Here is a 13627-nt window from a genome sequence, read left to right as displayed (position 1 = left end):
TTGTTACTTTGGTCCCAGCTCTCTGCAGGTCATTCACTAGGTCCCCCCGTGTGGTTCTGGGATTTTTGCTCACCGTTCTTGTGATCATTTTGACCGCACAGGGTGAGATCTTGCGTGGAGCCCCAGATCGAGGGAGATTATCAGTGGTCTTGTATGTCTTCCATTTCCTAATAATTGCTCCCACAGTTGATTTCTTCAAACCAAGCTGCTTACCTATTGCAGATTCAGTCTTCCCAGCCTGGTCCAGGTCTACAATTTTGTTTCTGGTGTCCTTTGACAGCTCTTTGGGTCTTGGCCATAGTGGAGTTTGGAGTGTGACTGTTTGAGGTTGTGGACAGGTGTCTTTTATACTGATAACAAGTTCAAACAGGTGCCATTAATACAGGTAACGAGTGGAGGACAGAGGAGCCTCTTAAAGAAGAAGTTACAGCTCTGTGAGAGCCAGAAATCTTGCTTGTTTGTAGGTGACCAAATACTTATTTTCCACCATAATTTGCAAATAAATTCAGAAAATGTGATTTTCTGGGGGAAAAAATCTAATTTTGTCTGTCATAGTTGAAGTGTACCTATGATGAAAATTACAGGCCTCATCTTTTTAAGTGGGAGAACTAAATACTTTGGGAGGACTAAATACTTTTTTGCTCCACTGTATCTGTTCATTTACACACCCAGGAGCACTTAGATATGGTAATTTTCATGGTTTCATAAATTCATCGAATGTTAAGGAAAGGCGTATAGTAAGACGTTTGGGAAAATTCTATAACAATATAGAGCGGGAAAGCGGCCATGCCTTTGATCAATTAATAGACACTGCAGTAAATAAAACCAAATATATATCTGTCTTGTCCAGGACCGGCGTCTAGGCAGATCAGTGCGCCATAACCAAATCAGAGCTACAGTAGCCTTATGTGCAAATAAGCCATTTGCCACATAGGCCTGCAATCATTAACTTTGAACTGGACTGCGTTTACAGACAGTAGCAACAGCGCGACTTTGGATCATTAGCGCGCATTCGCCAAAAGCCACAAAATACACCTGAATGGATTTCTGCAAATACCACGGGAATCCTCTTAAATTTGGGAACTTAGGCCTATTGACAACTTATATACATAGGATGTTGTACACAGCATTTTAACACTTTAAAATAAAAGAGATAAAAAATATTTGTCCAGCCTTTGGTGCTGTGCTTGCAGATGTGCTGCGACCCTAATCAAAAAGTATTTAACTCCAAATAGTGCCTCCCGAGTGGCGCAGTAGTCTAAGGCACTGCATCGCAGTGCTAGCTGTGCCACTAGAGATCCTGGTTCGAGTCCAGGCTATGTTACAGCCGACCGGGAGATCCATGGGGCGGCGCACAATTGGCCGAGCATCGCCCGTGGTAGGGGAGGTTTTGGCCGGCAGGGATATCCTTGTCCCATCACGCTATGGCGGGCAGGGCGCATGCACGCTGACGCGGTAACCAGTTATACAGTGTTTCCTCCGACACATTGGTGTGGCTGGCTTCCGGGTTAAGCGGGTATTGTGTCAAGAAGCAGTGCGGCTTGGTTGGGTTTCGGAGGACGCACGGCTCTAGACCTTCGCCTCTCCTGAGTTCGTACGGGAGTTTCAGCGATGAGACAAGACTAACTACCAATACCACGAAATTGGGGATAAAACAGGGTAAATATATATTTATATATTTACACACAAATATATACTGTATATATATTTTTTTTAAGTAGCTATAGCTCGTAATGTTTAAACTTGTTTTTCATTTTTTTGCACTACATTGATGAAAGAAAGAGAAAGGAAAGAAAAATAAATCAAGAAAAGGGGAGAAAGAAAAGAGAATGCTGGCGTCAAACTCATCCACCGAGGGCCGAATGTCTGCGGGTTTATGCTCCTCCCTTGTATTTGATCGACCATTAAAAAACTGATTAGTAAAGAACTCCCCTCACCTTGTTGTCTAGGTCCTAATTGAAAGGAAAAAACTAAAAGCCGCAGACACTAGGCCCTCCATGGATAAAGTTTGACACCCCTGCTGTAACGGAATGCACTGGTTTCTTGGCATGGTTAATAGAAAATGGAAGCAACTAAGTTGGCACCTGTATTAGTACAAGGATTTTAAGAGAAGGCTGAACACAGACTTGAATGTGAAAACCGTTTCAAGATGAACAAATTAAGCACTAAATCAAACCAAAAATAAATCAAATTTTTAAAAATGCAACAAAAACGTATTTTTGCTTTTGAAAATAAAGTGGCTGAGGAAAAAGTTCTCTGAACTTACTGCTTTTTTGTTTTCCTTTCTGTCTTTAACTGTGGCTTTAGTCAGTAGAGAGTGGCAAGTAGCCTACAGAACAGAGATGAGCACAAACAGGTCACAGCACCGGCTACACACACACATATAGGCGCTACACAAGAGCATCTGCCGGCACAGCCCTACTATTGAACAGCATAGCATGTGTCTGTGCAGGTGCATGTTTTTTTACAGGCAGATTTTAGTACTATGGTAGTAGTATGGGAGAGTATCGAGCAAATGGAGATCGATATGTACAGTGGGGAGAACAAGTATTTGATGCACTGCTGATTTTGCAGGTTTTCCTACTTACAAAGCATGTAGAGGTCTGTAATTTTTATCATAGGTACACTTCAACTGTGAGAGACGGAATCTAAAAAAATCCAGAAAATCACATTGTATGATTTTTAAGTAATTAATTTGCATTTTATTGCATGACATAAGTATTTGATACATCAGAAAAGCAGAACTTAATATTTGGTACAGAAACCTTTGTTTGCAATTACAGAGATCATACGTTTCCTGTAGTTCTTGACCAGGTTTGCACACACTGCAGCAGGAATTTTGGCCCACTCCTCCATACAGACCTTCTCCAGATCCTTCAGGTTTCGGGGCTGTCGCTGGGCAATACGGACTTTCAGCTCCCTCCAAAGATTTTCTATTGGGTTCAGGTCTGGAGACTGGCTAGGCCACTCCAGGACCTTGAGATGCTTCTTACGGAGCCACTCCTTAGTTGCCCTGGCTGTGTGTTTTGGGTTGTTGTCATGCTGGAAGACCCAGCCATGACCCATCTTCAATGCTCTTACTGAGGGAAGGAGGTTGTTGGCCAAGATCTCGCGATACATGGCCCCATCCATCCTCCCCTCAATACGGTGCAGTCGTCCTGTCCCCTTTGCAGAAAAGCATCCCCAAAGAATGATGTTTCCACCTCCATGCTTCACGGTTGGGATGGTGTTCTTGGGGTTGTACTCATCCTTCTTCTTCCTCCAAACACGGCGAGTGGAGTTTAGACCAAAAAACTATATTTTTGTCTCATCAGACCACATGACCTTCTCCCATTCCTCCTCTGGATCATCCAGATGGTCATTGGCAAACTTCAGACGGGCCTGGACATGCGCTGGCTTGAGCAGGGGGACCTTGCGTGCGCTGCAGGATTTTAATCCATGACGGCGTAGTGTGTTACTAATGGTTTTCTTTGAGGCTGTGGTCCCAGCTCTCTTCAGGTCATTGACCAGGTCCTGCCGTGTAGTTCTGGGCTGATCCCTCACCTTCCTCATGATCACTGATGCCGCACGATGTGAGATCTTGCATGGAGCCCCAGACCGAGGGTGATTGACCGTCATCTTGAACTTCTTCCATTTTCTAATAATTGCGCCAACAGTTGTTGCCTTCTCACCAAGCTGCTTGCCTATTGTCCTGTAGCCCATCCCAGCCTTGTGCAGGTCTACAATCTTATCCCTGATGTCCTTACACAGCTCTCTGGTCTTGGCCATTGTGGAGAGGTTGGAGTCTGTTTGATTGAGTGTGTGGACAGGTGTAATTTATACAGGTAACGAGTTCAGAAAGGTGCAGTAAATACAGGTAATGAGTAGAGAACAGGAGGGCTTCTTAAATAAAAACTAACAGGTCTGTGAGAGCCGGAATTCTTACTGGTTGGTAGGTGATCAAATACTTATGTCATGCAATAAAATGCAAATTAATTACTTAAAAATCATACAATGTGATTTTCTGGATTTTTGTTTTAGATTCCGTCTCTCACAGTTGAAGTGTACCTATGATAAAAATGACAGACGTCTACATGCTTTGTAAGTAGGAAAACCTGCAGAATCGGCAGTGTATCAAATACTTGTTCTCCCCACTGTATATGCTTCACTTTCTGTGAGATTTCGGTTTTGTGTGCCACAAAATAACAGTGGTTCCAAAGCACCCTGTGTTCATCTCATTGAGATATCAAAACAGCTGATGTGTTACTTTAAGTCAGTGTAGGGAGAAAGTCAGTCTTTGTGGAATCAGAGAGCACAGCAGGGCAGCGGTGTTGGCTCATCAGACATGCAGATGGAAACAGCAGGAAATAGGCTGGGGTAGTGTGTGTGTACATACAGAGGTGTTCTTTCATGGAAAAGTTAGGCTTAATAGAGACGGAAGTCTGTGTCTGTGTGTGTGTGTGTGTGTGTGTGTGTAAGAGGTTGGGTGACTGCGAGCAGGAACACACTAGCTGCTTTGTGGTGTCTTGATGTTGCTGTAGCCAGGTAATTCAACTGCATATGTTCCCCCTTTTCAAACTACCACCATTGAAGGTACAGCCCTTTATCTGTTCTGTCACAGTACATGAAGAGAGAACATGTAGGAGAGGGCAGAGTACAGTGGTTCCTCCTTTAAAAGTTGCATCATACTTGCGGGCTGTTGTAGCATTCTATGGCACGCTAATTAATTGTCAGCCATTTTTTACATTAATGCACGTTAGTGCTAGTTTGACCACCAGAGGGCATCTTTGAGAAGCATTTGATAGTCTCCCATATTGGCATTACGAGAGAATTTAAAACCTTTTGTAATAACATAGTACATGGGATTGATTAATACATTTGATTAATATTATGGTGTTTCTATTCTGAGAAAAACAAAACCCTCTGGGTTTCCATTAGGATGGAATGGAAAATATGGCGCTGTACTACAGGACGGTCAGGAGTAGGCTACAGCATAAGAGGATTGGAGGATTCTAAATTGTTTGCCTTCATTAGACAACTTTATTCCAATATTTCTGTAAATCAGTGGTATTCATTCCCATAGTAATTCGTTATGGTTCCATAACTAAATCAATATCTGCATTTTGAAAGAGTATTTTTATCATTATTTTATTAACGAAAGCATAAAGACACGGATGAAGAAATACAGTAATGTACAGAATATGCTTTTACATTTGGATAATAAAGCATTTAAGATAAGCCATCTGCATCTGTTTATTATGCTACTGTGCAGTCTGACAAGTAAACATATCCTACAATACATACTGTAGTAAACATGGGAAAGTGCCTAATTCCTTACATAAGGGAGAGCAGGCCATGTCTGTACTAGAGAATGCGGGCACGCGGGAGACAGGGGTTCAATTTCCCGACGGGGAGGAAGAAGTAGGCTATCCTTGTTAATAAGAATTTGTTCTTAACTGACTCCATATGTGTTATTTCATAGTTGTGATGTCTTCACTATTATTCTACAATGTAGAAAATAGTAAAAAGAAAAATCCTGGAATGGGTAGGTGTTTCCAAACTTTTGAATGGTACTTGCTTAATTCATTTGATTAATATTATGGTGTTTCTATTCCAAGAAAAACTAAAAACTATCTGGGTTTCCGTTAGGATGGAACGGAAAATATGGCGCTGTACAACGAGCAGTACAGTACTGGGCCATTTAGCTAAAGAATCCCCTAATAAGAATTTGTTCTTAACCTGGCTTGCCTAGTTAAATAAAAGGTTACACTAAGAGCATAACATTTCTACATCATCATTTTCTAATTCTAGTCTAACTAATACCCAAACGGAGATTCAGTGAAAATAAAAATCTCATTGATTTATCAAGACTAGTCCACATGCTTGTCTCAGAGCAGCGCGAAACGATACTGAAATCTTATTGCTTCAAAAATCTTACTGCTTTAAATCCTATTGCCTCTAACGTCAATATGCTTTTTAAATAAATAAAGACCAACACATTACTCAACACTAGTGAGACTCATTTCACCTATGGTAGGCCTACAGTACGTCTACAAATATTTTTTCAATGAAGTGACTCTGCCAATATTTACATTTAGAGGATTGGAGGATTCTAAATTAATATCTAAGGGGCATTTTCCATTAGATATTCTCAGATACTAACGGAAAATGCCCCACTGTATTTAGAATCCTACTTTTTAATTTACTATTATATAAAAATCCCTTAGGATCTGTGAGAATATCTAAGGGGCTTTAATATAATTCTAAATTAATAATAATCAATTTGTTTAAAAAGTAATGATATTTGGGAGATTTTGTTTTCATTTAACCAGGAGTGACCGAGAAAAAGGCAATTCTTGAACATGGGGTGAGACATTCTCACTACTTTGTAAATAAAGCCAGTTTGTTATTTAGAATGATTTATTTATGGCGAAACCTAACTTGATTATTTAGCAGACATCACTTGCTTATATTCAGTCAACACTTATATCTTAATAACCTGTTCGGGACAGGGGGGCAGCATTTTCACTTTGGACAAATTGCGTGCCCAAACGGAATTTCCACCTACTCTGTCCCAGAAGGTAATACATGCATATTATTATTACTATTGTATAGAAAACACGCTGAAGTTTCTAAAACTGTTTGAATTATGTCTGTAAGTAAAACAGAACTCATATGGCAGACAAAAACCTGAGAAGAAATATAAACAGGAAGTGAGAACTCGATTTTCAAAACAGTGCCAAATGATACCCCTTTTAGTTATGGATGTGAAAACACTTCCTAGGGCTTCCACTAGATGTCACCGTCTTTAGATTTTGGTTATATGATTCTACTATAAAGGAGGGGCTCATAGGAGCTATTTTACTGAGTGGTCTTCAGAAATGTTCAGTCTCATTGTGCGCGGTCACGAGAGAGTATGCTCTCGTTCCTTATTGATGATTAATGTTAAAAACATCCTAAATATGGATTGCATACATCATTTGACTTGTTTCTACGACCTGTAATGGAACTTTTTGAGTTTTTGTCTGGAGGGATAGCTCGTGCGTCATGAAAATGGATTACTGGGCTGAACATGCTAACAACAAGTGGCTAAATGATGGGCTTTATGGAACAAATCAGTCATTTATTGTCGAACTGGGAATCCTGGGAGTGCCTTCTGATGAAGTTATTCGAAGGTAAGTGAATAATTATAGTGTTTTTGTAGCTTCTGTTGACGCCAAAATGGCGGCTATTTCTTTGGCTGGATTGTGCTCTGAGCGCCGCTCTCAGATTATTATTTTTCCGTAAAGTTTTTTTTTTTTTTAAATCTGACACAGCGGTTGCATAGAGGATAAGTTTATCTTTAATTCTGTGAATAACACTTGCATCTTTTATCAATGTTTATTATGAGTATTTTTGCAAAATCACCGGATGTTTTGGAATCAAAACATTACTGCACGTAACGTGCCAATGTAAACTGAGATTTGTTTTAAGATATATATGCACATTATCAAACAAAACACATAATACATGTATAACATGATGTCCTGTGACTGTCATCTGATGAAGATAATCGAAGGTTAGTGATTCATTTTAACTATATTTCTCCTTTTTCTAACTCCTATTGTTGGCTGAAAAAATGGCTGTGTGTGTTTGTGACTTGGCTCTGACCTAACATAATCATATGTTGTGCTTTCACTGTAAATCATTTTTGAAATCTGACACCATGGGTAGATTAACAAGATGTTTATCTTTTATTTGCTGTATTGGACTTGTTAATGTGTGAAAGTTAAATATTTCTAAAAATATATTTTTGAATTTCGCGCGCTGCCTTTTCAGAGGTATGTTGTGGGTGTTCCGCTAGCGGTTTTAAGAATATCATGGATTATAATTGAATATTTTTATTTTCCATGCTTGTCTCAGAGCAGCGTGAAACGGTGCTGAAATAGACATCAACAGCGTGAAGGCTATATATATATATATATATTTTGGAGATTATTTTGTTTAGGGAAAAAAATGACAGTGAGCGACTGTAATCTGAATAAAGGCCAAAATAATATTTAGAAAGGCCAAAATATAGCCCTGCTAATAGCCATAATGGTCTGTAGTTTAGACCCAATGATTCGTCTGACAAACAAAGAACTTTGCGTCCTGCAGGCCCAGGCATGGATCATAGCTGGCGAGATATTCAATGACATCATCTTCACAGAAAAATCAACCGTGGCCCTTGAGAAAGTTGCTCAAAATTGTTACAGAAAAAAAGATCAAGCAAGCCGAGTCCCAAGCATCCGCTCCAACTCCATGTGTGGGGGGGCAATTTCTAGCCAAGGACCTGGCCCATTTTTCATTTTGGCTATTTACAACCAAAAGGTACATAAAATATTGTAGCCTACACCCCACGGACTGTTAGGTGTACAACTATAATTCACTCTTGCCTCCTTTTTCAGGTATCACGGCTCAAGATGTCTTTGAGGAAGAAATAATCAAGAGATGTGCTGGACCCTGTCAGAGAGGTGTTTCAGGGACCACATTTCTTTTAAGGTAGGATTATAGCAATATTTTGTTACATTTAGGCCTATTTACATGTATATTTCTATTATTGAACCTAATGTTGGCTGTTACGCTAGATGTCTTTTTTTCTTCTCCAAATGCAGACAATGACCCAAAACGCACTGCCGCCCGGGTTTACATTGCAAATGAGGGCATAAACTGGGTCAAGATGCCAGCAGAGTAAGTAGACCTTTATGTAGTAAAATAAAGGTTAAATAAAAATAAATGAAAAGACCTACAACACCTTCGGTAGGCCTTCAGTATATCTAAAATATTACTTTAATCTCTACATGTAGGTCTCCTGATTTAAACCCGATCGAACTTGTTTGGCATCAACTGAAAACATGAATCCGTAACTCTGCCAAGCCGACAAGCAAAGATGAACTGGTCAAGGCCATGAAGATGTTTTGGCTAGAAAAAGACGATACAACAAATACATTGATCATCTCAGCAAGATTTTACCTGTGGTCGTGGAGCTGTGTGGAAGTGCAACCAAAATGTAGTTTAAATAAACAGCATTTGAATGTATTTTTTCTCGTTATTTTATTAACGAAAGCATAAAGATGTTGATGAAGAAATACTGTAATGCTGTTTTGAGTTAGAAACGTAACACTTTAGAGTACTCAAGCATCGAATACATTGCAACTAGAGGGATTTTCACAACAGTAGCCGGGTTATAAATAGTCTATTGTCCTGCTAATAGGAAACATTTGCATGATGGGATACACCTGCTACAGTACACTTGCCTCCAGTTGTCCATCAGTACTGTAAATAAAAACACAGCATCTTGTTTACATCTTGTTTACAATCCTACTTCTATTAGACTGTTAAGCCTCATAGCCTACCCCTATATCTTTTTTTTTCTCAGAACATGAACCGTGTGTAGGTAGATACGTGTGTAGGTAGATGTGGAAAGGTAGACAAATTATTTGTTGCAAGTTGGGGGGGGGGGGGGGGGGGGTCGCACCTAGCTCAAGTTGGGGGGGTTCACACCTAGCTCGGCTATTAGACAATTCTTTAGTAAAGGTTGAACGGTCTATTGTTCATCTAATAGCCCATCCTAGAAACCTGGTTAGCAGAATTCACAGCCTGCTACACTTGTGAAAAACTAATAATACTTGTTCCCCTTTCCACTTGTTAGTGTTTTTAGCCACAATCGGCCCCAACCCCAATTAATACATAAGGGTACAGTCGATAGCATGCTAGACTTCGGGCTCTCTTTTACCGCAGCCAACGTGAGTAAAACTTTTAAACGTGTTAACCCTCTCAAGGCTGCCGGCCCAGACAGCATCCCTAGCCACGTCCTTAGAGCATGCGCAGACCAGCTGGCTGGTGTGTTTACAGACATATTCAATCAATCCCTATCCCAGTCTGCTGTTCCCACATGCTTCAAGAGGGCCACCATTGTTCCTGTTCCCAAGAAAGCGAAGGTAACTGAGCTAAACAACTATCGCCCCGTAGCACTCACCTCCGTCATCATGAAGTGCTTTGAGAGACTAGTCAAGGATCATATCTCCTCCACCCTACATGACACCCTAGACCCACTCCAATTTGTTTACCGCCCCAATAGGTCCACAGACGAAGCAATCGCAATCACACTGCCCTAACCCATCTGGACAAGAGGAATACCTATCTAAGAATGCTGGTCATCGATTACAGCTCAGCATTCAACACCATAGTACCCTCCAAACTCGTCATTAAGCTCGAGACCCGGGGTCTCGAACCCGCCCTGTGCAACGGGGTCCTGGACTTCCTGACGGGCGGCCCCCAGGTGGTGAGGGTAGGTAACAACATCTCCACCCCATTGATCCTCAACATTGGGGCCCCACAAGGGTGTGTTCTCAGCCCCCTCCTGTACTCCCTGTTCACCCATGACTGCGAGGCCATGCACGCCTCCAACTCAATCATCAAGTTTGCAGACGACACTACAGTGGTAGGCTTGACTACCAACAATGACGAGACGGCCTACAGGGAGGAGGTGAGGGCCCTCGGAGTGTGGTGTCAGGAAAATAACCTCACACTCAACATCAACAAAACAAAAGGAGATGATCGTGGACTTCAGGAAACAGCAGAGGTAGCACCCCCCCTATCAACATCGAAGGGACAGCAGTGGAGAAGGTGGAAGTTCCTGAGCGTACACATCACTGACAAACTGAAATGGTCCACCCACACAGCCAGCGTGGTGAAGAAGGCGCAACAGCACCTGTTCAACCTCAGGAGGCTGAAGAAACTTGGCTTGTCACCTCAATCCCTCACAAACTTTTACAGATGCACAATCGAGAGCATCCTGTCAGAATGTATCACCGCCTGGTAGGCAACTACTCCGCCCACAACCGTAAGGCTCTCCAGAAGGTAGTGAGGTCTCCACAACACATCACCGGGGGCAACCTACCTGCCCTCCAGGACACCTACACCACCCGATGTCACAGGAAGGCCAAAAAGAACATCAAGGACAACAACCACCCGAGCCACTGCCTGTTCACCCCGCTATCATCCAGAAGGTGAGGTCAGTACAGGTGCATCAAAGCTGGGACCGAGAGACTGAAAAACAGCTTCTTTCTCAAGGCCATCAGACTGTTAAACAGCCATCACTAACATTGAGTGGCTGCTGCCAACATACTGACTCAAATCTATAGCCACTTTAATAAATAAAAAAATTGATGTAATAAATGTGTCACTAGAGGTCGACCGATTAATCGGAATGGCCGAATAATAAAAATGAGACGATTTTAAGTTTTCATAACAACATTTTAGGACACCGATCATGGCCGATTACATTGCAATCCACGAGGAGACTGCGTGGCAGGCTGACTACCTGTTATGCGAGTGCAGCAAGGAGCCAAGGTAAGGTGCTAGCTAGCATTAAACGTATCTTATAAAAAACAATCAATCTTAACATAATCACTAGTTAACTACACATGGTTGATGATATTACTAGTAGATCTAGCTTGTCCTGCGTTGCATATAATCGATGCGGTGCCTGTTTATTTATTACTGAATCATAGCCTACTTTGCCAAACGGGTGATTTAACAAGCGCATTCGCAAAAAAAGCACTGGCGTTGCACCAATGTGTACCTAACCATAAACATAATCAATACACAAGTATATATTTTTTAAACCTGCATATTTAGTTAATATTGCCTGCAAACATGAATTTCTTTTCGTTCAAATATTTTTTATTGAACACACACAAGAATGGTGTATAGGTATAAAAGACAGGTATACAATTCTTATCTAAACATAATAGAGCAGACAGAAACAACAAGACCCAGAGTTCTGGGTACAAAACAAATATTACAAAACAAGACATACAGAACAAGGACAGGTAGAAAGATAGAGGGTAGATGTCCCCCCCTTTATCCCTCCCCACCTTGATTCCCCCCCCCCCCCTTATCCCTCCCCGCTTATTGCCCTCCCGACTGCTCGGGTGGCGGGGCCAGCACATCCTGCCCAAAGGTAGATTCAAATATTACAATTGAGAGTGCGTTAAAAAGTACAAATTCACAGCGCCGAATGGTCCAAGTTAGAGAGAAAAGGCTGCCAGATTTGATCAAATGTTGATATTTTATTGTTCAGAATATATCTAATTCTTTCTAAGTGTACAGTGTTTGCCAATTCGCTGAGGCATAAATTTGGTAGAGGGCTCTTCCCTCCTTTTCCAAAACAACAAGATTCGTTTTTTGTTTGCCGAAATGAGACTAAGAGATGAGTTGTTTTTGGGGGTTGGATAATCCGTTTAGGGAGTCAGACACTCCCAGGATTATCAGAAGCGGGTCTGGGTCAATTGAAGTCTCCAGAACTTCAGAGAGGATCCTAAAAATTCCACTCCAGTATCCATACAAGCTAGAGCACAGGGCAAAGCAGTGGAGTAGTGTACCCTGCGCAGCCTGACATTTATCACACATAGGGGATGTATCAGGAAATATCCTATGCAGTTTGGTTTTGGAATAGTGTAATCTGTGTAATACCTTGAATTGTATGAGACGATGTCTGGAGTTAATGGAGCAGGTGTGGATATACTCCAAGCTATCTTCCCAGTCTGCCACCGAAATGTCAGTCCCTAGTTCTTCCTCCCATTTTGCCATAATGGCATCTGTAGAAGGTGTGCTAACAGATTGAAAAGCATCATATAGACGAGATATCAGTTTGTCTGAGGTGGGGGATGTTTTTATGCATCTGTCAAACATGGAAGGTTTAGCATTCCCAAATGTTGGGAACAACAAGGTGTTTTCTAACAGTCTCTGATTTGTAGGTATCTGAAAAAGTTACTTCTGGGAAGATTATAAGTTTCCCTCAGCAACTCAAAGGAAGCAAAGGTCCCTTCTATATATAAATCCCCTATGGTACTTATCCCCAACTCTCCCCATTGCTCAAAGGTGTTATCAAGGTAAGAGGGGGCAAAGGAGGGATTCCTGGCAACAGGGAGCATGAATGACAATGGTCTAAGCTCAAAGTGGGTTTTAATTTGCTTCCAGATTTGGACTGTGCTATGTATAATAGGATTGTTACGATAAAGTGACCTCTCCAGATTGACAGGCGACAAAATCACAGCACCAATAGAGAAGGGGTGACACTCCTCCCGCTCCATACTAAGCCAGCTGGATGACGGACGTGCGTCATCCAGCAAAAACGTAACAGCGCGGAGGTTAGCGGCCCAGTAATAAAATATAAAATTTGGGAGAGACAATCCTCCTTCCATTTTGGATTTGCAGAGGTGTTTTTTACCTATCCTGTGTGTTTTATAATCCAAGATGAAAGGATTGATAATTGAGTCCAGTTGTTTATGAAAGGATTTAGGTATGAATACTGGGATGTTCTGGTATAGGTAGAGTAGTTGTGGGAGGAAGAGCATTTTAATGGCATTCATTCTTCCGAGCAGAGAAATTGGGAGAGTTCTCCAAAATTGTATGTTTGTCTTGAGTTTTTGCATCAGAGGGGAAATTCTCTTTAAATAGTAAGGAGTATTGTTTGGTAACTACAATTCCTAGATAAGTTATCTTCAGAAAAATGTACCTAACTGGAAGATGTTCTAGCCAGGAGGTGTTTTGCAACTTTATATAATGTTTACATACCCTACATTACTCATCTCATATGTATATACTGTACTCTATACCATCT

The 13627-nt window shown here is 41.3% G+C and overlaps 1 protein-coding gene across 3 annotated transcripts in view; it reads right to left on the bottom strand.

Annotated features, from left to right (window-relative positions):
• LOC139549363 (neurofibromin-like) overlaps nucleotides 1-13627 on the bottom strand; it is a 106291-nt gene that overhangs the window by 58767 nt on the left and 33897 nt on the right. For 2 of the 3 annotated variants that reach the window (XM_071359802.1, XM_071359800.1), the window contains exon 29: nucleotides 2267-2329. The exons of the other annotated variant lie outside the window; for it this stretch is intronic. In XM_071359802.1, the coding sequence (XP_071215903.1) occupies nucleotides 2267-2329 (63 nt within the window). The remainder of the gene's footprint in view (nucleotides 1-2266; nucleotides 2330-13627) is intronic. 3 annotated transcript variants of the gene reach the window in all.

The sequence above is a fragment of the Salvelinus alpinus genome, chromosome 22, assembly GCF_045679555.1.
Source record: "Salvelinus alpinus chromosome 22, SLU_Salpinus.1, whole genome shotgun sequence".
Classification (NCBI taxonomy): Eukaryota; Metazoa; Chordata; class Actinopteri; order Salmoniformes; family Salmonidae; genus Salvelinus; species Salvelinus alpinus.
This window is presented reverse-complemented; position numbering and strand designations above follow the sequence as displayed.